The 25086-nt window shown below is 41.3% G+C and overlaps 1 protein-coding gene across 1 annotated transcript in view; it reads left to right on the forward strand.

Moving 5' to 3' along the window:
• The first annotated feature begins 633 nt into the window (after positions 1 to 633).
• The window catches only part of gnl2 (guanine nucleotide binding protein-like 2 (nucleolar)), a 33108-nt gene continuing 8655 nt past the window's right edge, over positions 634 to 25086 (forward strand). The window contains exons 1-12 of the mRNA XM_052036127.1: positions 634 to 778; positions 3338 to 3419; positions 4037 to 4131; positions 5504 to 5643; positions 10448 to 10632; positions 11180 to 11246; positions 12772 to 12930; positions 14158 to 14271; positions 15479 to 15607; positions 16052 to 16156; positions 17754 to 17912; positions 20592 to 20699. Of these exons, the coding sequence (XP_051892087.1) occupies positions 715 to 778; positions 3338 to 3419; positions 4037 to 4131; positions 5504 to 5643; positions 10448 to 10632; positions 11180 to 11246; positions 12772 to 12930; positions 14158 to 14271; positions 15479 to 15607; positions 16052 to 16156; positions 17754 to 17912; positions 20592 to 20699 (1407 nt within the window). The 5' untranslated portion in view covers positions 634 to 714. The remainder of the gene's footprint in view (positions 779 to 3337; positions 3420 to 4036; positions 4132 to 5503; positions 5644 to 10447; positions 10633 to 11179; positions 11247 to 12771; positions 12931 to 14157; positions 14272 to 15478; positions 15608 to 16051; positions 16157 to 17753; positions 17913 to 20591; positions 20700 to 25086) is intronic.

Genomic DNA, 25086 nt, shown 5'->3' on the forward strand with positions numbered 1-25086 from the left:
CTCCTCCCCTCCCTCCTCCTCCTCCCCTCCTCCTCCTCCCCTCCCTCCCCTCCTCCTCCTCCTCCTCCCCTCCCTCCCCTCCCTCCTCCTCCTCCTCCCCTCCCTCCTCCTCCTCCCCTCCTCCTCCTCCCCTCCCTCCCCTCCTCCTCCTCCTCCTCCCCTCCCTCCCCTCCCTCCTCCTCCTCCTCCTCCCCTCCCTCCTCCTCCTCCTCCCCTCCCTCCTCCTCCTCCCCTCCCTACCCTCCCTCCTCCTCCTCCTCCCTCCCCTCCCTCCCCTCCTCCTCCTCCTCCTCCTCCCTACCCCTCCCTCCCCTCCTCCTCCCTCCCCTCCCTCCCCTCCTCCTCCCTCCCCTCCCTCCCCTCCTCCTCCCTCCCCTCCCTCCCCTCCCTCCCCTCCCTCCCCTCCTCCTCCTCCTCCTCCCTCCCCTCCCTCCCCTCCTCCTCCCTCCCCTCCCTCCCCTCCCTCCCCTCCTCCTCCCTCCCCTCCCTCCCCTCCTCCTCCTCCTCCTCCCTCCCCTCCCTCCCCTCCCCTCCCCCCTCCCTCCTCCCCCTCCCCCTCCCTCCTCCCCCTCCTCCTCCTCCCCCCCCCGCAGTCACTGCCACGTGACACACCGCCCCTCCCGCCCCCAGCTCGGCTGTCGCGGGCTGATGACGCGGGCGGCTGCCGTCGCAGGGTGAGTGCGGCAGCGGCAGCGGCCACGCCGGACGCCGAGGATGGTGAAGGCCCGGTACCGGGGCCGCTGCTCCGTCAACCCGTCCGCCGCTAGCACCAACCCAGGTCAGCGCCGGCCGGGGGGTGGGGTTAGGAGAGGGATGGGGGTAGTGGAAGGATGGGGTGCGGAGGTAGGAGTGGGGGATAGAGGGCGGGTTGGGGGTAGGGGAGGGAGAGGGAGGAGGGGAGGGAGAGGGAGGGAGGGAGAGGGGGGGAGGGGGGGAGGGAGGGAGAGGGAGAGGGGGGGGAGAGAGGGAGAGGGAGAGGGGGGGAGGGAGGGAGAGGGAGAGAGGGAGAGGGAGGGGGGGAGAGAGGGAGAGGGAGGGGGGGAGAGAGGGAGAGGGAGGGGGGGAGAGAGGGAGAGGGAGGGGGGGAGAGAGGGAGGGGGAGGGGGGGAGAGAGGGAGGGGGAGGGGGGGAGAGAGGGAGGGGGAGGGGGGGAGAGAGGGAGGGGGAGGGGGGGAGAGAGGGAGGGGGGAGAGAGGGAGGGGGAGAGAGAGGGTGGAGAGAGGGAGAGGGAGGAGGGGAGAGAGAGAGGGAGGTTGGAGAGAGGGAGGGGGGGAGAGAGGGGGAGAGAGAGGGAGGGGAAGGGGGGGAGAGAGGGAGGGGGGGGAGAGAGGGAGGGGGGGGGGAGAGAGGGAGGGGGGGGGAGAGAGGGAGGGGGGGGGGAGAGAGGGAGGGGGGGGAGAGGGAGAGGGAGGGGGGGGGAGAGGGAGAGGGAGGGAGGGAGAGGGAGGGGGGGAGAGAGGGAGAGGGAGGGGGGGGAGAGGGGGAGGGGGGGAGAGGGAGGGGGGGAGAGAGGGAGAGGGGGGGGAGAGGGGGAGGGGGAGAGAGGGAGAGGGAGGGGGGGAGAGGGGGAGGGGGGGAGAGGGAGGGGGGGAGAGGGGGAGAGGGAGGGGGGAGAGGGGGAGGGGGAGAGGGGGAGAGGGAGGGGGGGAGAGGGGGAGGGGGGGGAGAGGGAGGGGGAGGGGGGGAGAGAGGGAGGGGGGGGAGAGGGAGAGGGAGGGGGGGAGAGGGAGGGGGGGAGAGAGGGAGAGGGAGGGGGGGAGAGAGGGAGGGGGAGAGGGGAGGGGGGAGGGAGGGAGGAATGGGGTAGGAGTGGGAGATAGGGGGATGGGAGGAGGAGGGAGGGGAAGGGAAGGGAGGGAGGGGAAGGGAAGGGAGGGAGGGATTGGGGGAGGGGCAGTTGGCTAATGGATCTTGCCAGAGGAGGAGTAGTTGGTATGGGGTTGGGGGCAATTAACAGTGGAGCTGGGGTAGAGGACGGTTGGCACTGGCGGGGGGGTGTCTGGGACGGTTGGCACTGGCGGGGAGTGTCTGGGACGGTTGGCACTGGCGGGGAGTGTCTGGGACGGTTGGCGCTGGCGGGGGGTGTCTGGGACGGTTGGCGCTGGCGGGGGGGTGTCTGGGACGGTTGGCGCTGGCGGGGGGGTGTCTGGGACGGTTGGCGCTGGTGGGGGGTTGTCTGGGATGGTTGGCACGTGGATTAGCCAAAGGGAGGAAGCGGTTGGTAAGAAAAACAGGATGCTCTGTATTCCTAATCAAGGCACACAATACAAAAATAAGGAAACTGTGGAAAACTTCATAAGGTTCAACATAGACCCTGGTTGTTGGATTGTGTTTAGTTCTGATTACTGCTGTGAAGAATATTAAGGCTTTGGAAGAGATGTAGAAGGGGTTTTCTAGAATGGCAGCTGGGATCGTAGTCTTTGGTGTTGCAGAACCTGGGGTGGTTGTTCTTAGAGCAGGGATTGTTAAGAGAAACGTTGACAAAAGGTGTTCAGTCAGGATTGATTTGGATGGAGTAAGTAAGAAGAAACCATTTCTAATAGTAGAAGGGTGCCAGAAGAGAGAAATTTAAGGTGAGAGACTAAAGAACTGGAAGTGCTGTGACAATGGGTTGTGGGACTAAGTTGATTGATCTTTCAAAGAACCAACAGAGATAAAAGGGGCTGAATGGTCTCCTTCTGTGCTATATCTTTTCTTTGGCTTGTTTGTGGAAAGAAGGGTTTTGGTTGTGTTGGAGAGATGGGAGTATTGATCACCGGGGTTTGGAGTGACCTGGAGTGCTTATGTAATAGAACTGAATATTAAGAGGCACCTGGATTGCATTCCCTTTGGATATATTTTATCAATTGCCCTCTGGACAAGAGAGTTTCAGAGTTTCATAATTCTGAATGAAGAAATGGCTGATGGCTTATTCTGTGCTTGCTCTCCAATTTTGAAAGGTGGCTAAAGAGGAACCACAGACTCTTCCACAGATGGGGCAGGAGATATCTGACGGGATGGGTGCATGGGTAGTTTATGAGGTAGTGCACTTCTGCTTCTGCATACTTGTAATGAACTGGAGGTTCTTGGTGTCATCCTGAATACTCACTATTTGAGCAGTCAAGGGCCAAAGATTACGAGGAGTAAGTGGAGATGTTGCATTTCTGCAAGGAGGCTTTGAGCAATCCTTCTGATAATTATTGTCACGAAACTTTGTCATTTAATTGAGATGTTTGGATAATTCAGGTTTTTTGCAAAAGTGACTGAATTGACTGAATGTATTCCATTTTGCGGGAGCTTGCTTTATAGAAAATTAGAATCTTGGTTTTATTCTGCTGGTACTTCTGGTTATGTACAGATCGGCCCAAAGATGGAGGAGGCCTCAGGAGGGACAGGGCAACTATTAAACGTCTCAATATGTACAGACAGAAAGAACGAAGGTTGGTTTAAATTTATTTTTTTCACAAATTACATTCTGCTAACTGTATACCATATCTTTATAGTCAAGTTTCAATAACTCCTATTGATTAAATCCCCCATTCAAAATCATGGCAATACACCCTTATTATGTCAAAGCTTTATTAATCAGCTGCACCATTGTGAAAGGGATAGAAAGAAGGGCAGAGAGAGGAATATAGATCGGTTAACCTCTAGCTACAGGCATTGACTGAATACCTCTCCACTTGGGGGCAGCATCTGGGAGATTCTGTGGTTTAGTTTATGTTTAACTGTGAGATTAAAATGGAGTTTCACCATTATTTACTTACCAACATAATAGCTGAAGTGGCGTCTCTACAGTTAAAACAGTTTTTGGATTGGAATGGATTATGTCACATTCCAGTAATAGCATCTTTTTGGCTCATCTATTTCATTAATTTGTTACTTTTTGGTGATGATATTAGAAGCTGTTTTCCTGATTTTTGTGAGTACATCTTTAAGTAATTTGCACCCAACCTTATCTTCATATAAATCTAATGTTTATATGCATACTCGTGCCCATTTCTTCAGCAGCAGGAAGTCTATTATAGGCTCTTAATTGTATTTTATTTCTTTCAAGAAACAAACTTGGAAAGGTTATCAAGCCACTGCAATTCCAGTCAACAGTTACATCTGGGACTACAGCTCGAGTGGAACCAAACATCAAGTGGTTTGGTGAGTTCATATTTTCTAGGCTGAAGGAATATCCATATATATTTCAGATGTGGCACAAAGACGGTAAACATGTTTAACTGAAATGTTCACAATGATCTCATGATTTGGGTTGCCAGAGTCATTGATCTGTGTTAGAGACTCCCTTATTACTTGTGCAGTCAGTGTTCTCCCTCTCGTAGGAGATGAACCTGCTGGGACTTCTGCAAGTAACATTGCTTATCCTCCTGCTGCTCTTTGGCCTGCATCACATGTTCCTCAGGCACCGGGTCTGCTTGCTGCTCTTGCACTAGCATTGAATGCTTCCTTTGGATTGCCATGTTCTGCAGCATAGTGCAGACAAGTATGAAATCTCTGCTCCTGCTGGTGACTCTGAACTGACGTGGGTAGTGGAATCTTATTTTCAGAAGACCTTTGACATATTCCGCAAAGATTTTGGTATTTGTGTGCCTCCCCTTGTAGAGGCATTCAGGTCTGAATTGGTATTTGGAGGCAGGGTAGCATCCAGGGTCCGTCCCAGGGCAGTGTGGGCTGTGGAAAATGACTGGAAATACAGTCTCCCTGAGAATGAATACGGCATGTGGGCTTCCAGAGAACAGGAAGATATTTTGATGATCCACAACTTTGGTATTGGTATTTGGTTTATTATTGTCACTTGTACTGAGGTATGGTGGAAAAACTTGTCTTGCATACCATTCATACAGATCAATTCATTGCAGAGTACGTTGAGGTAGTACAGGGTAAAAAACAATAACAGAACACACAGTAAAGTGTCACAGCTACAGGGAAGTACATTGCAGGTGGACAATAAGGTGCAAGGTCATAACAAGGTAGATTGAGGTTAAGAGTCCATCTCATCGTATAAGGGAACCATTCAATAGTGTTATCGCAGTGGGATAGAAGCTGTCTTTGAGCTGGTGGTATGTGCCATCAGGATCCTGTATCTTCTGCCAGAGGGGAGAGGAGAGAATGACCCGGGTGGCTGGGGTCTTTGATTATGATGACTGCTTCACCAAGGCAGCGAGAGGTATAGACGGAGTCTGTGGAGGGGAGGCTGGTTTCTGTGAGGGATCTTGATGTGTCTTTGACTCCTACATCAAGATCCCTCACCCACCCTATATAGCCTGTTATTGCCATAATGACCTCTTCATTAATGAATTGCTGCCAGTGATGTTTGCTGTGAGATAGACGTTGAAGGAGTATTTCAACAGCTAAATACTGGAGCAAGTGCTCCCTGACAACTTTTGCAATATCAGCAGTGTCCCTTTAAATAACCACAGTAGCAAGATGTGCTCCTAATTTTACTGTCTGATATTGACATATTGAATGGGGCTTTATTTCACAAAAATTATTTTTTGCTTACATTTGCATACAGCTAACACTCGAGTCATAAAGCAGTCATCTCTGCAACAATTCCAGGACGAGATGGGCAATGTTATGAAAGACCCTTATAGGGTAATCCTTAAACAGACCAAGCTTCCAATGTCTCTTCTGAATGACCGAATCACACCTCATGTAAGTTATTAACTTTTATTCAATACAGACTTGCATATTTAGTACAGTATTTGTGTTGCTGCCTATGACAGAGTACTTCCAAGTACTTACCAAGGTCCATTATGAACACCACAACTGTAACATTTAGATTTGCCTTTGGCTTACACTTACCCAAAATCTTGAATTAGTTGCAAACTAGATGCTCACGGTTTTTCCTATGTCATCCAAGTTGTGTATGCCTTGGCTGTAAGATTCATCATTAAAGTTTCTGGCTCTGGTGATTAGTTCTGATGGTTTGTATTCATGGTGGGGAGTGCAGGATTAAGGATCCTAAACACAAAACTACAGATTAGAAGAACTAATTCTAAATGTGGAGAAAACATAGAAATCACCTTCTAAGAATGTGCAAACTGTGCTGGATTTAGACTCATTTAATTGGTATTCTCATAATTAGACTTGTAGCTTAGGCTTTTTGGATCGCTGTATTTTTGGATATGCTTTCTTTGTCGGGTAGTCCAATAATATCATGACCTTTAAACTTAGCACAGTTATATCCTGTTTGAAATTACATTTAATACTGGATGGAATTTTGATAAAATGCTGGAATGTGGGCATTTTATCCTGTTGCTGGCAGATTTGGAATGATTCAGAAGGCTCCTGTATTTAGAGTGCTGAAGGAGATGCGTGACTAATTCCTTAAAGCACGGTTTTCTTTCAAAGGAATTTGTGGGATATTTTAGATTTTTTTTTCTGCCCTTCAGCATTTCTACAATTTAATCAAAACATAAATGAGGCATATGGATACTTTCTGGCAAATCTTTGTCATCAGTCATGGGTTCCTTGACTGTTGATGGTCCAAAGTCACTGAGCTGAGCATTCTCAGGATAACAGAACACCAACTGTGCGATAAGTTGATACTGAGATCTGATGCTGTAATTCAGATGTTCTTTTTATCCAGCAGCTGCTGGAATTAACAATGTTGGTAAAATTTTGCCACGCATGCATACCCTATTAACAGTGTATAATTGTTTTTAGCATTTGCTTTGACAAGAGTTATTAACTAGAGGTTGTCTCTCTGCAAGGCCCAAATTCCTATTTGATGTTTAGTGCATGACATGTAAATTTTGTCATAAATGTTGCTAAAATTAATTACAATCAAAACACACAGAATTCAGTGCACGTGTTGCTGCAGAAGATACATGGCTGAGACTTTAGGAAATTGTCAGTGTCTGCCATTTGTTTCCCAGAAACAGTTATTATTTGAGGTTGATAATTGTTTCTCTTCCCACGAATGTTACGTGACCTGCTGAGTGCTTCTAAAATTTTCTGTTTTCATTTTTACTTTTGTTAATTCAATGTACATGAAGATTTGTCTCCCATAATTATAGCATTAAAACTTCCCTTATTTTCTTGATTAATCCTGTTCCCAACTGTATAGCTCATGTCACGAGGTGTCTAAACTATTCCCAGTGGCTGGCCCTTCATTATCTCTTCTATCCACCCATACTGATTCTGCATCTTGACCTACTAAAGGTTCCAACATGGATAGCACTATGTCGATCCTTCCACTCTTCTCCACATGCAAAGTGGTCTTCATAACCCCAGCACTGAGCAGGAAATACAAGCTTTGGGACTTTCGTGATTGAGGAGATCTATTTCACCTTGACTATTTTCCCCTGAATGAACTATCCAATATCATCACTATTGTCCTTCTGTTCCCCTTGTGCCCCACACTCATGTGAATGGTCACTTATGCCATGTCAAATTGCTTAAACTGGACTTTTTGATCTTTTCAATAGAAGCAGCATATGCATTGTACGTACTGGATAAGATTGGTATTGGTTGATTATTGTCACTTGTATTGAGGTACAGTGAAAAACTTGTCTTGCATACTGATCGTACAGGTCAATTCATTACACAGTGCAGTTACATTGAGTTAGTACAGAGTGCATTGAGGTAGTACAGGTAAAAACAATAACGGTACAGAGTAGAGTTTCGTACATCATCACACCCTAAATCTCTATATTTGCCTGATGTACAGTGGCATCCTCCCTTTCTTGACCACTAACCAAATCTGAATTAGGCTAACAGAAAGAGTACAAGTGCCTCCTGCATTGAACAGTCTTGACAACTCTTTTCCCTGCTGAATAGATTACAATATCTGCAGTTCAAGTCCAACTAACAGCTCTTGAGCTAAAGTTGCTGAAACTAAAGGTATTTTTTCCAAATGTAGTTGATTAGGATCTCCTCCTTCCCTCAGTTAAGATTCCCTACTTTTCCTGGTAGTCCTATTTAAGTTTGCTATATATATTTAATACATAAGGATTTAATTCAGTAATTATTTTTTACTGTCAGTAATCTATGTTTGTTAATTAATATTTATATTTTGGGTACTCAGATTAACTTCACAGCTTTAAAAGTAGGGAGGGGGTGTAAAAATACTTGCTAGCCAGCAGCTTACCTGCCTCCATTTCCTGCTAGTGTCAGGCTGTAAATGTTGGTCACTAGCAACACTTATTCATTGGTTTTCCTGAACAATGTAAGAGTACGCCAGAGTTGGCTAACAGTTTACGGTTCTATGTAAGTAGATCAACATAGGATTAGTCTATTCCATTCCTGAGTCTGTTCTGTCATTCACTGGATCCTTACTAGGATAAGACTAACCCAAGAGGCATTGATGTTGTCAATCCATCATTCTGATAGGAAAACGTTTTGTCTCTTCATTAAAATGTGTACAACTTTGAAGAGCAAATAGTGTTCAAGAAGCAGCTTTCATATATTCCTTGTACCAATTCCAATATTCTCCCAACCACATTTTAAATTAATGTTTTCTGACAAGGTCAATCTATTTGTTTTCTGTCTATCTTCAACGGAATTCACCTCTGCCGTCTAACTGAAAATTCATCCTCCCTTAGTTTCAGCTAATTTGTTGTGTTGCACTTGGAGTGTGTGATTTATTTGTGTTTCTTCCCTTGATTAATGTATTCCACTTTTGCTGATCATTGCCACCTTTTGCAAACACATTTACTGTAATTCTTCAAGATGGACATTAAAAGCACAAGAATTTAAGAAATTAGTACTCAAAGATATTGGGGAAATTGTAGGATGAACTCTCTCACCTTAAGTTGAAAACTCTCTGCATCAGGAGCAAAGGAATTTGAAGACTTTTCTATCTCTTTTAGCTTAACTAGGAATTCATTTAGCAATTGCCTTTCTTTTGACTAGAAACTTTTTAATAGCTATAATTAAATGAATAAAAATACATACCTTGCTCAGATGTATTTGTCACATGTCTACTCGTAAGTACTAATTACTTGTTTGCATTGACATTTGCCTCACTACGCAGTGCATCTTTCCCTTCACTGTTTCAGGGACATTACAAAAATTCAGTTCTGTTTATAGAATTGGCGATTGGGTGGCACAGTGGTGCTGCAGGTAGTGCAGCTGTGTCAGTGCTCCAGTGACCTGGATTCGATTCGGACCTCTGCAGCCTGTTTTGTGTGGACATTCTCCCTGTAACCACATGGATTCCCCCAGGTTCTCCAGTTTCCTCCCACATCTGAGACACGCTGGTTTTTAGGTTAATTAGCTACTGTAAATTATCCCTTGTGTAGGTGTTTAGTGGGAGAATAATGGGGTTGTGAGAGAAAATGGGTTTCAGGGAAATAAGTGGAGGAATGTGATTGCTCTGAGAGCTGGCATAGACTCATTGGGCTGAATGGCTTCCTGTTTTGATGTGATATATGAAACAATCCCTTGATGATTTGAAGTAAGGAACTTAAAAATATTTTTTGATAACCAGTTTGGTATTCTTTCTGTGTCTCAGAAGCTGTGCATATCCTGAGTGTGCTTAGACCCTTGCCATTCTTTTTTTCTTATGACCCTGGCATTGTACTAACAAACAAAAGTAAAGAATCCCCCAAATATGAATTACTGTTTTTGTTCCAAGGCAAACTTGATGTGGATGGGTATCATAAAAGTTCCTTTATTATTTGACCATGGTTTATTGAAGTTCATAGTCAAAACAAAAGGAGATTGTTAAATGAATTCCCCATGGGCTGAGCTAAAGCAGGTGTAGAAGTCTTGAAATTCCTTTGTTCCAAGCACGATTATTTATCTGGTTATGATTGGGAAGTTCAGCCAGTTCCTTAATATCTTGAGTCTTAAGTTCTTGTGCTTTTTGTTTGTTTATAAAAGCAAAAAGCTTTTCATCCGTGTGAGGAATTATAGTAAATGCAATCGTTTATTATTTTCATCCTTTTCTTTGCTCCTTGAAAATAGCAACTTCTGAAAGACAGTTGTTTCACAGACACCTCATGGTACTTCCAAATAACTTCTCTCTGTCTGAACTTAGGCGATATGTTGGAAAGCTCTCATACTACAAAGGCACTGTACCCAAGTTTCTCAAATGTTATCCATTGATGAGGTTATTTAGTGAGAATCGCTTAGTAATTATCACAAGTTCAGATGTTCATAAATCCCCAACCCTGCTACATTGAGTAGATATTTGTGAATTGTCTGGGAGAGTGTTTTCTCCTTTCTTATATAATTTGCCTGAATTTCATTATGCTGTTTTGGGATGAACGGGGCACCAGGTTACTACCCAGGAATGAAATCTGTGATCTATTCCATCGTTTGCAATTGTCGTCAACCCAGCATTATTCTGGTTAAGACCAATGTGAGCATCCTGATCCATGTAGTTCAGCATTGCACCATGTCAAACATTATCCACAGAGCCTGGCCACATTTGTCAACACGCATTTGCTCCATATGTTGATGAATTTGTTTCTATCTAAGTGTTTAAAGCAAAATTATTTGATTTCAGAATTCAAAAGTACATATTCTGGATACAGAAACGTTTGAAACAACGTTTGGCCCTAAAGCACAGCGAAAGAGACCAAATCTTGGTGTATGTGATATGCAGAGCCTGGTGGACAAAGCTGAATCATCAGCAAAGGAATACGATCTGGAAAAAGACCGAGATTTGGTTGTGGAAGATACTGGAGTACGGTGAGGAAATCATAAGCACTCTGCTTTATAAGATCCTGGGAAATGGTAATGTTTGAATATTGCAGATTTGTTGTCATTATCTCTTTGAGTGACATAAATATTTCGATAACTTAGAAGTCAGGATATGACGTGTACAATTTCAGAGATATCTTCTGTTAGACACTTTCTCTCATCAAACTTTATAGAAAAGCTCATTCTCTGATACTTAAAAGTATGTTCCTTCATGTATGTTTCTAAAAAAAGAGCACATCAGTGCTGGCTGCATGCTACATTTCACTTGTTAAGTTTTCATAATTTAGTTGCCCTTCTAGCTCTGGTGAAGCAATGGTTGGCTGCTGAGCTCATAGATGTGGTGATGAACCTCAGCAGATTGAATGCTGAAGGTATTCCCAAAATGCTGCCGGCAGGAAAATGCCAGGAATTTGGTCTGCCAACAATTATAGTGGGTCACCATGCCTCCAAGTCAGGATGTGTCACATGGAGGGGAATTTGGAAGTCGGTTGCAACATTGTTTGTGATAATGTGTTGGTGATTTCATTTTATCTAGCGATGAAGTTAGAGAAGAAATCTTCAAAAAAGGACAGTCTAAGAGAATTTGGGGTGAGCTATACAAGGTAAGTGTTTTGATGAATATTACCTGTAGGTGTCTCCTATTGAGTTGATACAAACTTGATTTTTGCATGACACTGTAAACTCAAATTTCCACAGGTGACAAAGTGAATATCGCTAAAAATAATAGGAATTTTGTTTTTTATTTTATTCACGACTCGATGGGCCGAATGGCCTGCTTCTGCTCCCTTGTCTTGCGATCTTTGTCTCTCAAAGCCACTTTTCACAAATTGTTAAGAGCATCCTTTAGTAAGAGAGTTCTTTTGATAATTACATTTATCTGATGAAAGAACAAGGTATTAATTTAATCATCAGATAGTAACAACATTTAAGAGGCATCTGGACTGGTACTTGAATGAGCTGGGCACAGAGGGATGTGGAAGTAATGCAGGCAAGTGGGGTTGGCATAAATCAGCATGATGGTTGGCATAGATGCAGTGGGCCATAGGACATGTTTCTGTTCTGTACTACTGACTCTAATAAAATGTAACTATCTTGTTTGTGATGTTCTTTGTTTTAATGACTTTTAATGCTTTTGTCATTTATCTTTTCTTGTATACCTTTTCAGTTATTTTTTTGTGAAGTATTGAAGACCTAGATTCGTAAAGTCATATACATAAAAACAGGCTCTTTAGCCCACAGAGACTGACAGCCATCAAGCACACACTTGTATTAATACCACACTAATCCCAATTTTTTATTCTCTTCAATTTGCCATCAACTTCCAGTCCCCAGATTTTGCTACTCACCTACACACTAGGGGCAACTGGGCAATTTACAGTGGTCAATTAACCTACCAATACTTTCATCTTCAGTATGTGGGAGGAAATTGGAGCACCTGGGGAAATGGGAGCAAATTGGAGCACCCAAGGAAACCTGCATCTTTACATGCTGGTGTACAAGCTCGACACAGCACCAGAGGTCAGGATTGAACCCAGGGCACTGAACTGTGAAGCAGCAGCTCTACTGCCTGCACTACTGTGCCATTCCAATTGGTTTGGTAATAGCTGAAGATAAGTGTTTCTTTGCTTAGGCACTTGTAAACCATTAAGTAGAGGAGTTCTCAATCAACTTTTGGGTTTGCATGGTTGTTTTCAGTTTGCACCAAAAGATGATGGGCCACATTTTTTGCTGGCACTTTGTGATTTGTTAGGACACAAAGATTGTTATGCATGAAGGGCGAACAGCATATAACACTTGTTTGTCTTCACAATGGTATACATGTCCTGTGAGAACACTAAAGTAGGACTTCAGTGTATTAAAGCCTGCTTTGTTTTCCATTCTACCTTGATGAGTCTGAAGTATCCCTCTTCATCCGGTAAATGCTTTTCTGATGTCGCAGATCATCACCCTGTCCTTGTATTGATCACATCCTCTCATCTCCTTCATCACCTCACTTATAATCTTTTCTCCTTTATACCATTATCCTGCAGTCACCCTGTGGGTTGGAGTTTGGACATTCCTCATTAAGTTGCTTTGGAAAGTATTGTTTTCTTTGTACATCATTCATACAAAGTGTTTTTCTTTAAGGTTATTGATTCATCAGATGTTATAATCCAAGTATTGGATGCCAGAGATCCAATGGGAACCCGCTCTCCCCATATAGAGGCTTACTTAAAGAAGGAAAAACCATGGAAACATTTGGTGTTTGTGTTTAACAAGTGTGACCTTGTACCTACCTGGGCTACTGTAAGTTTTTTTGGATTTTATTTACAAATTCGGTATTAGAATATAATCATTCCTTTGGAGCAGGAAGAAGTTCAACTTTCTATTGTTACTGGTATAGGATCAGCTAGATATGTAGACTTTCAAAATGGGAATTGTGATTACAAAGTCCTGTTCCATTTATTTATTTAGTAACACTGCTAAAACAAAGCATAATAAAATAATTCATATTTTTGCTTCAATTTGTAAGATGTTCACATTTATTAAACTGTAAAGCTCTGATACTCCAGCATTCTCAAGAGTTTGAGTGAATCTGGGCTGGCAGATTTTCTGGACTATTGAGTGTTACTCCACAACTCAACACACTTCAAATTCATTACCTTTAATTGTTACGTAGTATTATAATAAATTTACCTACTAAGTTTAAAGGGAGCACGGGAACTAGGCTCCGGTGAATTTCAGGGGAGTCCAGCAATGTGATCTGTTGAGTTTCAAGGGAGCTCAGAAAACATTACCTATAAGTCAGGTGTTGAACCATCAAGGTTTCCGAATAGTCAGATAGTGGATTATTGGAGTCTTACTGTACAAGGTTTTTATGTTATATATAGTAACGTTTATATTCTTTTGTAATTCTGTATCAGGACTATTACTATATACAGTGGCCCAAAATTTCCAAGCAAATACTAGCTGGATTAGCACCCTATATTTTGTGAACCTTTCAAAACTATCAATTACAACCCAGAGTCAGATCCCGAAGCATATTGGCAAGAAGGGAACATTGACGAATGAAGTGAAAGAATCAGTGGATACTCCTTTTTGTGGAAGGTGATGTAAGGTCAAGTTTAAGCAGTTCCCTGCCTGGACTTGGCTTCAAATACCCCATTCAAAAATCCAGGTTCCAGTTAACACTCTGCAGGTCTGTTGGTGCTTATTGATGTGACGGAACCTAGTCTTGAGATAATATAGTAACTGATCAGTTTAGAGTGAAATTCTACAATATTTATTGACCAAATATTTGAAAAGTTTGACAGGAAAGTGTGTTGCCATGTGTTTTATGCTTAAACAGTGGGGTTTCAAAGTATTGGTTTATTATTGTCACTTGTACCGACATACAGTGAAAAACTTGTCTTGCACACCGCTCGTACAGGTCAATTCATTACACAGTGCAGTTACATTGAGATAGTACAGAGTGCATTGATGTAGTGCAGGTAAAAACAATAACAGTACAGAGTAAAGTGTTTTATCTCCTAGAAACGATGGGTTGCTGTGCTGTCCCATGAATATCCAACACTTGCATTTCATGCGAGCCTCACCAATCCCTTTGGAAAAGGAGCTCTGATCCAACTTTTGCGACAGTTTGGGAAGGTAAGAAAAGAAAATGGAAATAGGTTATAAAAAATGTTTTAAAACTGCAGATGTTGGAAATCTGAAATTAAAAGGGAAATTAGTCAACAGATTAAGCAGTTCCTAAGGAAAGACAAAGGGTTGACGTTTCAGGTTGAAGATTGCTCGTCAGAACTGGAAAAGTGAGAAAACAAGGTAGTTACAGAGAGGGTGGGGGAAGGATGGATAGGACAAAAGGAAATCTCACGATGAGCTCTGCAATGCCTTGGGGATAAGCTATAAATGAAATTATCCAGTGATAGGTTAATGAGGACAGTTAGAACAAACCAAAGAATGTAAAAGCCATGAAATGCAGAATTATCAGAAATGCTCAGACTGCTGAGAGAGAAAGTCTGAGCCAATGTTACAGATGGATGACTTGCATCAGAACTGGTGACTTCCGATTCAGACATAGAAAGTGAGTTAGCTGAATTTATAGAATTCAATATCGAGTCTGGAGCTGTAATGTGTCCAAATGGAAGATGAGCTTTACCCAAGACTAAAAATGAACAAGTAATTCTTCTGATACTTGACTAGTTCAAAAACTTGTGAACACAGAATTAATAATAATTGATTATTTAGATGATAGTTGAACTCCAGAGTGATGCAGAACCAATCTTATACATTGTATATCCTTTAAGGTGACCTAAATGAACCTCCTGAACTGGCACCCATTTTTGGAATATTTAACTGTGAAGTGATGATAAATGGTTGTTGGCTATTGCTTTCTTAATAAAATAATTTTTTCAGTACATTTTGAAGATGGTGCTGGCAATGCAAAATTCCTCAGGATTTCTTGTTGCTAAGCATATTCAAAAAGCCACTGGTGTAATCACAGATGAAAATCTCTGTTTATACAGGTTACTAATGTGTTGGCATGAGACTCGTATTTTCCGGTTTTTGGAAATTCATTCTTTCTGTTCCTTAGACTGTAGAATGGACTTGATCTAAAAAGAAAACTTTCTACAATTTCTGTTTTTTTGTGTGTTATAAGAATTCAACAGCAAATATAGTAAAACTGATTAATTTTGTTTTGAAATGTGTAATATGTCTTCAGTGGTTAAAACTAATATCTGCAAATTATTAAAAATTCATTGCTTAAGTTTTGAAGTTGCCTCTCCAGCTGTAAGCAAGAACAAACTAAATTTATGAAGGCATTGATTGTGTTATCATTTCAATTTTTAAATAGCTGCATAGTGACAAAAAACAGATCAGTGTGGGCTTCATTGGTTATCCTAATGTTGGCAAGAGTTCCATCATTAATGCACTTCGATCAAAGAAAGTCTGCAATGTTGCACCTATTGCTGGAGAAACAAAGGTATGTAACTTGGATTTTAGGATTTAATTTGAAAATTAAACCATTAAAAAGGTGAGTGAATCTAAGTATTGTTGGGTACATTTGATAAATACAATATACAGAATCTTTGCTCGTGGTCTTCAGTACTGTGGACAATCATCCTCTGCTATATCTTGTTAACTTTCTGAATCCTGACATTGGTGTGACCTGATTCTAATTATTTCCAGTTGCATGGCCCACTGTAGTGAGACTATAGTTCTTAAAAGGAAAATGTTACTCAGTGTCTAGGAGAGACAAGACTGCAGATGCTGGAATTTGGAGCAGCAAACAATGTCTAGAATTACCGCATTTTTTGTAGAATTACAGAATCAATGGCTCATAGTATTTTCAATTTAAGTTTAATGTTAAGATTTCATGACCCAAGATGCTGCAATAATTTTCGTCTTCCCTCTTTCCCTGTTGCAGGTTTGGCAGTATATTACTCTGATGCGACATATTTTCCTTATTGATTGTCCTGGGGTTGTGTATCCATCTGGTGACACAGAGACTGAAATTGTGTTGAAAGGAGTGGTGAGTGCAACCTCCAAAAGCATGCTTCTTTTAAAAAAAACATTAGATTCATTAATAAAATGAATGCCAAGAACACAAGACTATAAATTGTGCTGATTACTACTTCCACATTCGATGTGACCTATCAAAGAGCAGTGGTAAGTAATTAAAGATTATGTTCTTTTGCAAGGTTATAATGCAACATATCATCTTTTTATAATCCCATTTGAGATAATACCAAAGACAGTGTTCCTTTTTATTTGGTATATAGCCGAAAAAAGCTGAACAAAAATACAGTTGTAGCAGTCCCTCTCTTTAATTGATCGTGAATTTCTCCTTACTTGCACTTCATTTTTTGGATTGGTCTTGCAAGTCCCCAAATTGAAACTTAGTAGTGTTCCACTTGAACTTAATCAGCTGATATGGTTTTAAGTATACCAATTCAAGCATTTCCTATATTCTTCTGCCTATGGTTTTCATAGCCTCGGTCTCATTGTACCCAGCGAATAAATGAAGATAAAGGATTTGATTTTTTGAACTGAGAGATCTATTTTCCCTTGTGCTACAGTACTAGCAGAGATCTATTTCTGCCTATAGCAGTACAAACCCTTGGTAAGACCATGTTGTCAAGACTGATGACATTGGATGTGTATGTTTTGAGTTTGATTATTTGATGCCAAGCATTATATACGTTACTCATTGTGCACTTATAATCAGGGCCTTTCTGCGCATGATACTTTTCTTTGTTGCTGATTCAGAGAGGCTGAGAGCACTATTTAAAAATTAAATTGTCAAAGGCACTGTTTGGTTTCTTCCTTGGATCAACTAAGTGTGTGCACGTATAGAAAATGCACACTTTATTCTTGGCACACATGCGCAGAAGCTGAATTTATTCTTCAATCATTTCACATATCGAGGCTGCACTCCTTTTTCTTGCATATCATCTAAAGAAAGTCCATTAGCCCTTCCTGCATACCACGTATAGAAACTGCTCTCTTGGCTCATGTGACATATGCAATATGTGCCCATTGTTTACATGCAGCATGTCTTTTGTTGATGAACGTTAGTGGTAGATTTGTTCTTGCCTTGGTTTTGTCCTTGTATGTCAAACTGATTGGATTTCAGTCTCCTTTAAAGCTGCCTGGTAATAATGTAGTAACGTTTGAATTGGTATATTTCTTTCTGGATGTTGTAGTAAAACACGGAGAATGATATCCATATTCTAGTAAATAAGGTGATAACTGATTATAAGGTTTAAATTAGGTAAACTGGGTGATTAAATGCAATTATTTCTCATCTGACCCATGAGTTGATATTCTAATTTCTAGTCGTGCAAAGACGTCAGCTTTGTGCGAGATTTGATCATGTTTTGTGTTGAAAGCTGCCATAGGTGGTTTATACTGGTATAATTCTGCTCCAGATCACCGGTGCCCAACTATTAATAAAAATGACGTTGTCAATACGAATTTATTCAGGAGTAGGTTGCAGTTGCTTACCTGTGCTTTCCATGAGTTTTCCATTTTGGTCCCCTTTGAAGCCAAGAGCAATCCAGTATGGCTGAGTTTAAGAGGCCTTGCCTGGTTAAATTGATTTCTTTATCCCCCTGTTTATTTTACAGGTTCAAGTGGAGAAAATCAAATGTCCCGAAGATCATATTGCTGCTGTGTTAGAAAGAGCTAAGGCAGAATACATCAGCAGGACATACAAAATAGATTGTTGGAGCGATCCAGTTGATTTCTTAGAAAAGCTTGCATTCAGGACGGGAAAGCTTTTGAAGGTGACATTCATTATAACATCATTTACACACAATACCTCTCTGATTGAAGTATACTGACCATAAACTGTATGTTTTCAGAACTCATTTTCAGAATGCTATTAAACCAATATAGCAGGTGGAGAATTAATATGTACTTTACAATTTACCACTTAGAATGGCAGTTCAGAAAAACTGGAAACTGACCAAACGTTTCGAGTGTTGGACAGAATTTGAAAACATTATGTCCTATAGTAAAATGTATAAACCCTTATAACCAAAGATTATAGGTATTAGACAACTTAATTAGCATAGAAGAGTAATTGATTTGTATCCAAACTTTGACCAATGGTGCAACAATAATAACTTGCATTTATATAGCACTTCCTATAATTTAAAAAGAAAACTCAATAATGTAATGAAAATTTGACACTAGGCCAAAAAAGGGTTACAACTTTGCAAACAAGTAGTTTGAAGAAACTGTGGGGGAGTGATTTCACTCAACAGATGTTCTCCACTTCCTTGTATGGTTTGTTGAAATCATTTGAAAGAGGAAAAATTAATAAAACAAAATATTGCATTGCATCAACACTTGTTATCACAGAGCAATATGGATGCAATTTCAAGTCTTGTTTTTCCTTTATAATCTAACCATATCAATTGATGGTTGCACCATTTCCCTCCAGTATTGATTGTAGTTGCATTCCTTGTGATCTTAACCATTAATCCAGGCAAATGTAGAATAGAGAAAGAATACAAAACATTGCACCTGTCTTGGGCATAACGGGCTGCTTGGCTGGTAATTCTATTCATGGAACTTTTGGGACCACACAAGCATGGAGAAAAGTTGCAGGGAAAAGCTGGCTGCTAAAAAAAATACTGTGATTTTTATTAATTGTGCACTTGAAAGAAATATTTGCATTTATATTGGGCCTCATTCCACTCTTCATGCTTGAATGTTTAGTGAATTGCAATAAGGGAGCTGCTATTGAGCATGGCCATCGTTTTACCATGAGCAAGATGCAAGAACTGGCATGGAAGTGTAAAGTTTTTGGAATGTGATTGACTCTGCTTTTTGGCTTTTTTGTCACTAAAAGAACATCATACTCTTTTGAATTCTAGCTTCAACATTGAACTGAGCAAAGAGATTGTGCCTTAGTTTGATGTTTAATGTAAAAGACTGAAGGTGCATTGCTCCTTCAGTACTCTTCAAAGTTTTATACCATGGTGATGTTATATTGGCCTGAAAGATGCTGGTGATCAGCTCTTGTACTTCAGGAAGTCTTGGGTTTCTGTGCATGCATGGCTAAATGTTGGAAATCTAAGATTTCCTGAAGGTAAAACCTGACTAACTTGATGTAGTTTTCTAATGTTGTAGTAAGGAGGATTGGTGAAGGAAAGGGGGATGGTGTGATTTATTTGAACTTCCAAAAGGCAACTCAGGAAATGATACATAATAGGCTTGTCATCAAGGTTGAAGGCCATGGAATAAAATGCACTATAGTAGAGTGCACGTGAAACTGGCTGAGGAACAGGAAAGGAGATCAGTAGTAAATGGTTGCTTTTAGGAATGGACGAGAATGTATTGTGGAACCTCTCAATGGTTGGTAGTAGGACCGCTGCTATTCCTAATATATATTAATGAATTGGGCCGGCATGGATTGGGCACAGCCTCCAAATATGCAGATGACATGTATTATGGAGGGATAGTAAGCTGAGGAGTAGACTGCAAGAAGTTACAGAGAGTCTAGTGGAATTAGCAAATGAAACGATGGTGAAAAATGTGAATTGTTATATTTTGGTGGGAAGCAGGAGGGGAGGCAATGTAAGCTAGAGTAGAAGAACTAAAATCTGGGGGTGTATGTGATTGAAGTGGTAGCATGGGTTGGAAATATGATTAGTAAAAGCAAGTGGGATCCAGGGCTTTATCATGATGGCATCTCATGCCAATGCATCTAACAGAAGCCTATTATGTACTACTCCACTCCTGGACACCATAAAACCCTGGTGCGGACCAGTGACTCAATGAAGCATGGGTCTCCATGTATTTCATATCTACTGCTCAGTTTATATTAGGGATGGCATGCTTATGAACTGCAATTCCATTCATGTGAATGAAAGATCTGCTGACTATGTCAAACACATTTCAATACCTTAATTTCCTCCTTTCTAAGTCACTAAATAACTAAACTGAGAATTTAAGTGTTTATTCAGTAAATTCTACATTTACATTTGGTGTGCAATACTTCTTAGCTAATGGTGTTTACTATTAAATCAATAGTTGAACATGACCACTGATGACCATGTGCAGAATTTGGTTTCTTTTGTTGAATTCTTTTGTATGGAGTTTGAATTAAATCACCTGCTACTATTCCAAGTCTTTGCTTTACAACAGTTTGAAAAGGAGTGGTGATTAAGTTTGAATTTCCTTGTACAAGCTAGTGAAGTACCTATTGTTGTTAATTGTAAAACTTCTTTCAGAAGAGAAAGCAGTAGTTGGTAAAGAACTGTGTAAGGAAAATGTGGACCGATTGCTTATTGCGGTGTTACCTTACAGCTGAATTGTTGTTTGGCCTTAGAAACCTTTGTCGAAAGTGCAATGCATTTAGTCTCAGATTTGAGAGATCAGTAAATTAATATGGGTAGATGCAGCCAGTTAAGTTTGCCCTTTGCTTATTTCCAATTTTATCACCTGCTTTCCAGGGTGGAGAACCTGACATACAAACTGTGGCCAAAATGGTATTGAACGATTGGCAAAGAGGACGAGTACCTTTCTACGTGAAACCGCCAAATGCTGAAGCTGACTCCCAGGTAATATGACTTTTTGGTTTATAAAGCAGGTGTGTTTACTGATAAACCCATAATAATCATTGGTGTGAATTGGTGATGTAATTATTTTTAAAGGTGAAATGCTTCTATCTTGATGTTGATATAACACAAAGCTACAAAACCTTGAAATTTTAAATTGCACTAACTCTAAAAGCAGCAATACCCTCTGCTTTTATTATACCATAAATATATGACGTATTAAAAAGCATAAGGAACTCATGATGTGCTTCCAGTGGTAGGAATAAAGAAGAAATTAATTTTTCACCCATATTCCTTGCAGTCATTAACGAGGACAAGTGGGTTAATATGGAATTCCTGCTCTTAATGCCTTGATTAAGCCAACTGAACATATTGTTGCTCATTTAAAAACTTGGTTGTTTCTTTTGTGTCTTCAATGTTTTTGCATGGAATCCAAACCTCTTTACTCCTGCATCATGTTAGCTAGGGATGTAGTGCAGCCCTTAAGAATCCAGGTAATACTTAGCTCAGTGATACTGATGTTTGCAGGGTATTATCCCTTTGCCTACCTGGTACCAGGCAGAAGCTCTCTTTGTGCTTGCATTGGAGAGGTCTGAATTAATAAAATTCTGTTGCAGTCATTGTCACTATCAAAGGAAATGATGACATTTTCAGTTACTCCTTATGCTTCATTTGTGCTGGGTCTCAATGATTTTAAGCTAATAGTCTGTCTGAATGCAGAATAACTAGTACCAATTAATTTTTGATTCTCTGAGATATCTGCTCAAGGGAATGAACACAAGAACTTGAAGCAAAAGTAGACCATTTCGACTTTTGCTCCTCTTCCACCATTTAATAAGATCATGGCTGATCTTTTGCCTCGTTGCTACTTCCCAGCACTGACCCCATATCCCTTGATTTCATTATGCCCAATATTCTATTGGTCTTTGTCTTCAATAAACTCACTGACTGAGTATCCACATCCTTGTGTGGAGAGTTCAAAAGATCCACCATTTACTAGGTGAAGAAATTACTTTTCATTTCAGTGTTGAATAACCACAGCTAACCTGGTTTTAGACACGCCAGTCAAGAGAAACATTATCCTTGCAATTACTTTGTCAAGCTCCGTAAGAATATTCCGTCATTCTTCTAAAATTTTGAGAACAAAGCCCAGTCTGGTTAATCTTTCTTCATAACACCATTCCTTCCCCAGTAATCCTAGTAACAACCTGGTGAATCTTGTTGCATTCGCCTTGTTGCAAGTATATCCTTCCTTGAGTAGGGAGACCTGACTTATACACATGATTCCAGTGCAGTCTTACTGGGGTCCTGTAAAATTTGCATTGGGCTGTTTTTACTTTTTGTCCTCAAATCCTTTAACAGTGAAGTCTAACTTTCTGTTTGCTTGCTGTACCTGCATTTGACTTGGTGATTTGTGTACAAGGACATGGAGGGTCCTCTGTACACCAAGTTTTCAATCACACTCCATTCCAAAAATACTCTGCTTTTTGATTTCGTTATCAAAGTGGATGATTTCATATTTTTCTATATTATAATTCATCTGCCTAGTCCATTCACTAAACCACTCTATATACTCTTCAAGTCTGTTTTCTCCTCAATCCACATTCCCACCCAGCTAATTATCACCATCTGACTTTGATATATTACACCTTGATCTGTTCTTGCTGATCATTGATATAAATTGTGAACGGCTCTGGATTCAGCAGTGTTCCAGCACATATCCACTAGTTACAACCTCCCAACCCCAAAAATGACTTGCTTATTCCAGTATTTTATTTTTCAGTCTGTTAACCAATCCATAATCCACCCCGGTGTATTACACTAAGTAAATGCTTCCATCTTCTCCAAAACCACCATCTCTTTCAAAGTCTTGGGATGCATGCCTTTAGGCCCTAAGGATTGGAGGAAAAGAACTCATCGACTTTCAGTCCTATTAATTTCTCCGATACTTACTATTTCCCAGAAGGTGTTTTATATGTTCTTGAAGACTGCCACAAAGTATTTGATTAATTTCTCTGCATTTTCCTTATTTCTCAACAAAATATCCTGTTTGTTTATAAGGGACCCACATTAACTTTTGCTGGTCTTTTCCTTTTTTCATATCTATAGAAGGTTTTACAGTCTGTTTCTATATTTCTCACTAGAATACTCTTCTATTAAACTTTCCTCGTCAATGTCTTAGTTGTTCTTTACTGAAATCTGAATTTTTCCTTATCGCTAGACTTGCATTTTTTGGCAGTCTTAAGCCTTTTCCTTTGATCTAATGCTATCTTTAAACATGGTTAGACCACCTATCCTGTCGGCTTTTTATGCCATAAGAGAGATATATATTTGTTGTAAACAATATATTCTTTAAATATTAGCCATTAGATTTCTATAGTCGTATGTTCCCTATCTACCACAGCCAACTCCTACATCAAGCCTTTGTAGTCACAGTTGTCTAGATTAAATTGCATTTGTTTCCGCTCCGCCCAACCTTCCAGCAGATCTGTGCCCTGCTGTATCCTTAGGCAACCTTCCTCACTATCTACGACTCCACCAATTTTCGTGTCATCTGCAAACTTTCTAACAGTGCCCCCTACGATCTCATCCAAGTCATTTATAGATATTGCAAACACAATTTAAACTTTATAATCCTTTTGTAGCCTAACAATTATCATTGTTGAAAACCAGTTCTGAATCAACTGTATAAAAGATCTTAATTTTAAAGTTTGCTTTAATTTCATGCCTTTTCATCTGCCAAGCATCCAGAGCTGAAAATGTTTTCTATCTTAATGCAATTAGCATATGTATACATTTTAGATTCACAGTGAGCTGGAGAGGACCCAGAGAGTTGGGTAGTTGTACAGCACAGAAACAGGCCCTTCAATCCACCAGTCTATGCTGACCATTGTGTCCATCTATACTAATCCCACTTGCCTGCATTAATTCCATATCCCTCTATGCCCTGCTCATTCAAGTACCTGTCCAGATACCTCTTAAATGTTGTTACTGTTCCTGCCTCCACCACCACCATCTCTGGCAGCTCATCCCAGATACCCAACTACTTTGTGTGGAAAAAGTGGTCTGACAGATAAATTTTAAGCCTCCTCTCTCTCTCACCTTAAACCTATGCCCTCTAGTTGTAGACACCTGTCCCATGAGAAACGGACACTGGCTATCTGCCCCATTTACGCCTCTCATAATTTTATATAACTCTGGCAGGGAAAACAGACCTAGCTTATCTGGTCTCACCTGATAGCTCAAGCCCTCCAATCCTTGTGAATCTCTTCTGCAACCTCTCTAGCTTAATCATGTCCTTCCTATAGGATGGTAACCAGAATTGCGCACAATGCTCCAAGTACGGCCTAACCGATGTCGTATTCATCCGTAATGTAACTTCCCAACTCTTGTCCTCAGTGCCTCAGCTGATGAAAGCAAACATGTCATACAACTTCCTTGCCACCCTATCTACCTGTGTTTCCATTTTTGGGGAACTGTGTACATGTACCCCAAAGTCTCTTTTCAATAACACTCCCCCAGGACCCTGCCATTCACTGTGTATGTCCTGCCCTGGTTTAACTTTCCAAAATGCATCACCTCGCACAATTCCTTCTACCACCCAATTGCCAAGTTCCCAGTTACTCTCAATCCTGTTGTAACTTTAGACAGCCTTCTTCATTGTCCAATATAACCATCACTTTTGGTGTCATCTACAAAGTCATGCCACCTGCATTCTCATACTTCGTTAATATATATATCAAACAACAGAAGACCGAGCACTTATCCCTCAGCACACCACTGGTCACAGGCCTCCAATCTGAAAAACAACTCTCCACCACCACACGCTGCCTGCTACCACCAAGCCAATTTTGCATCCAATTGGCTAGCTCACCCTGGATCCCATGTGTTTAACCTTCTGGACCAGCCTACCATGTGGGACCTTGTCAGAGGCCTTGCTAAAATCCACATATGCAACATCTACTTCCCTGCCCTTGTCATCCTCTTGACAACAAAAAAAAACTCAGTCAAATTCCTGCAACATGATTTCCCACACACACAGCCATGCTGACCATCCCTAATCAGTCCTTGCCTTTCTAAATGCAAATAAATCCTTCAGGATCCCTTCCAATAACTCCCCTGCCATTGATGTAAGGCCTGTAATTTCCTCAATTTAGCTGGATGAAAGATCCAGTTGAGCCAGGAAAGTGAGTGGGGAGCCTGGGAATGGAGGTTGAGGTTGGGGGGATGGTGAGAAGATTGTCAGTGAGGAACGGAAGCTGTTGAGATCACAAGAGAAAACAAGGTGTCGTGTAGGTTATGTCATATCAAGGAAAAGTTGGTGAGGGTGTGAGAGTTGTGTGATGACAGATCCATGGAGAACATTGGCAAGAAATGGAGACCAGTCATC

This window comes from Pristis pectinata, chromosome 22 (genome assembly GCF_009764475.1).
Source record: "Pristis pectinata isolate sPriPec2 chromosome 22, sPriPec2.1.pri, whole genome shotgun sequence".
Taxonomy (NCBI): domain Eukaryota; kingdom Metazoa; phylum Chordata; class Chondrichthyes; order Rhinopristiformes; family Pristidae; genus Pristis; species Pristis pectinata.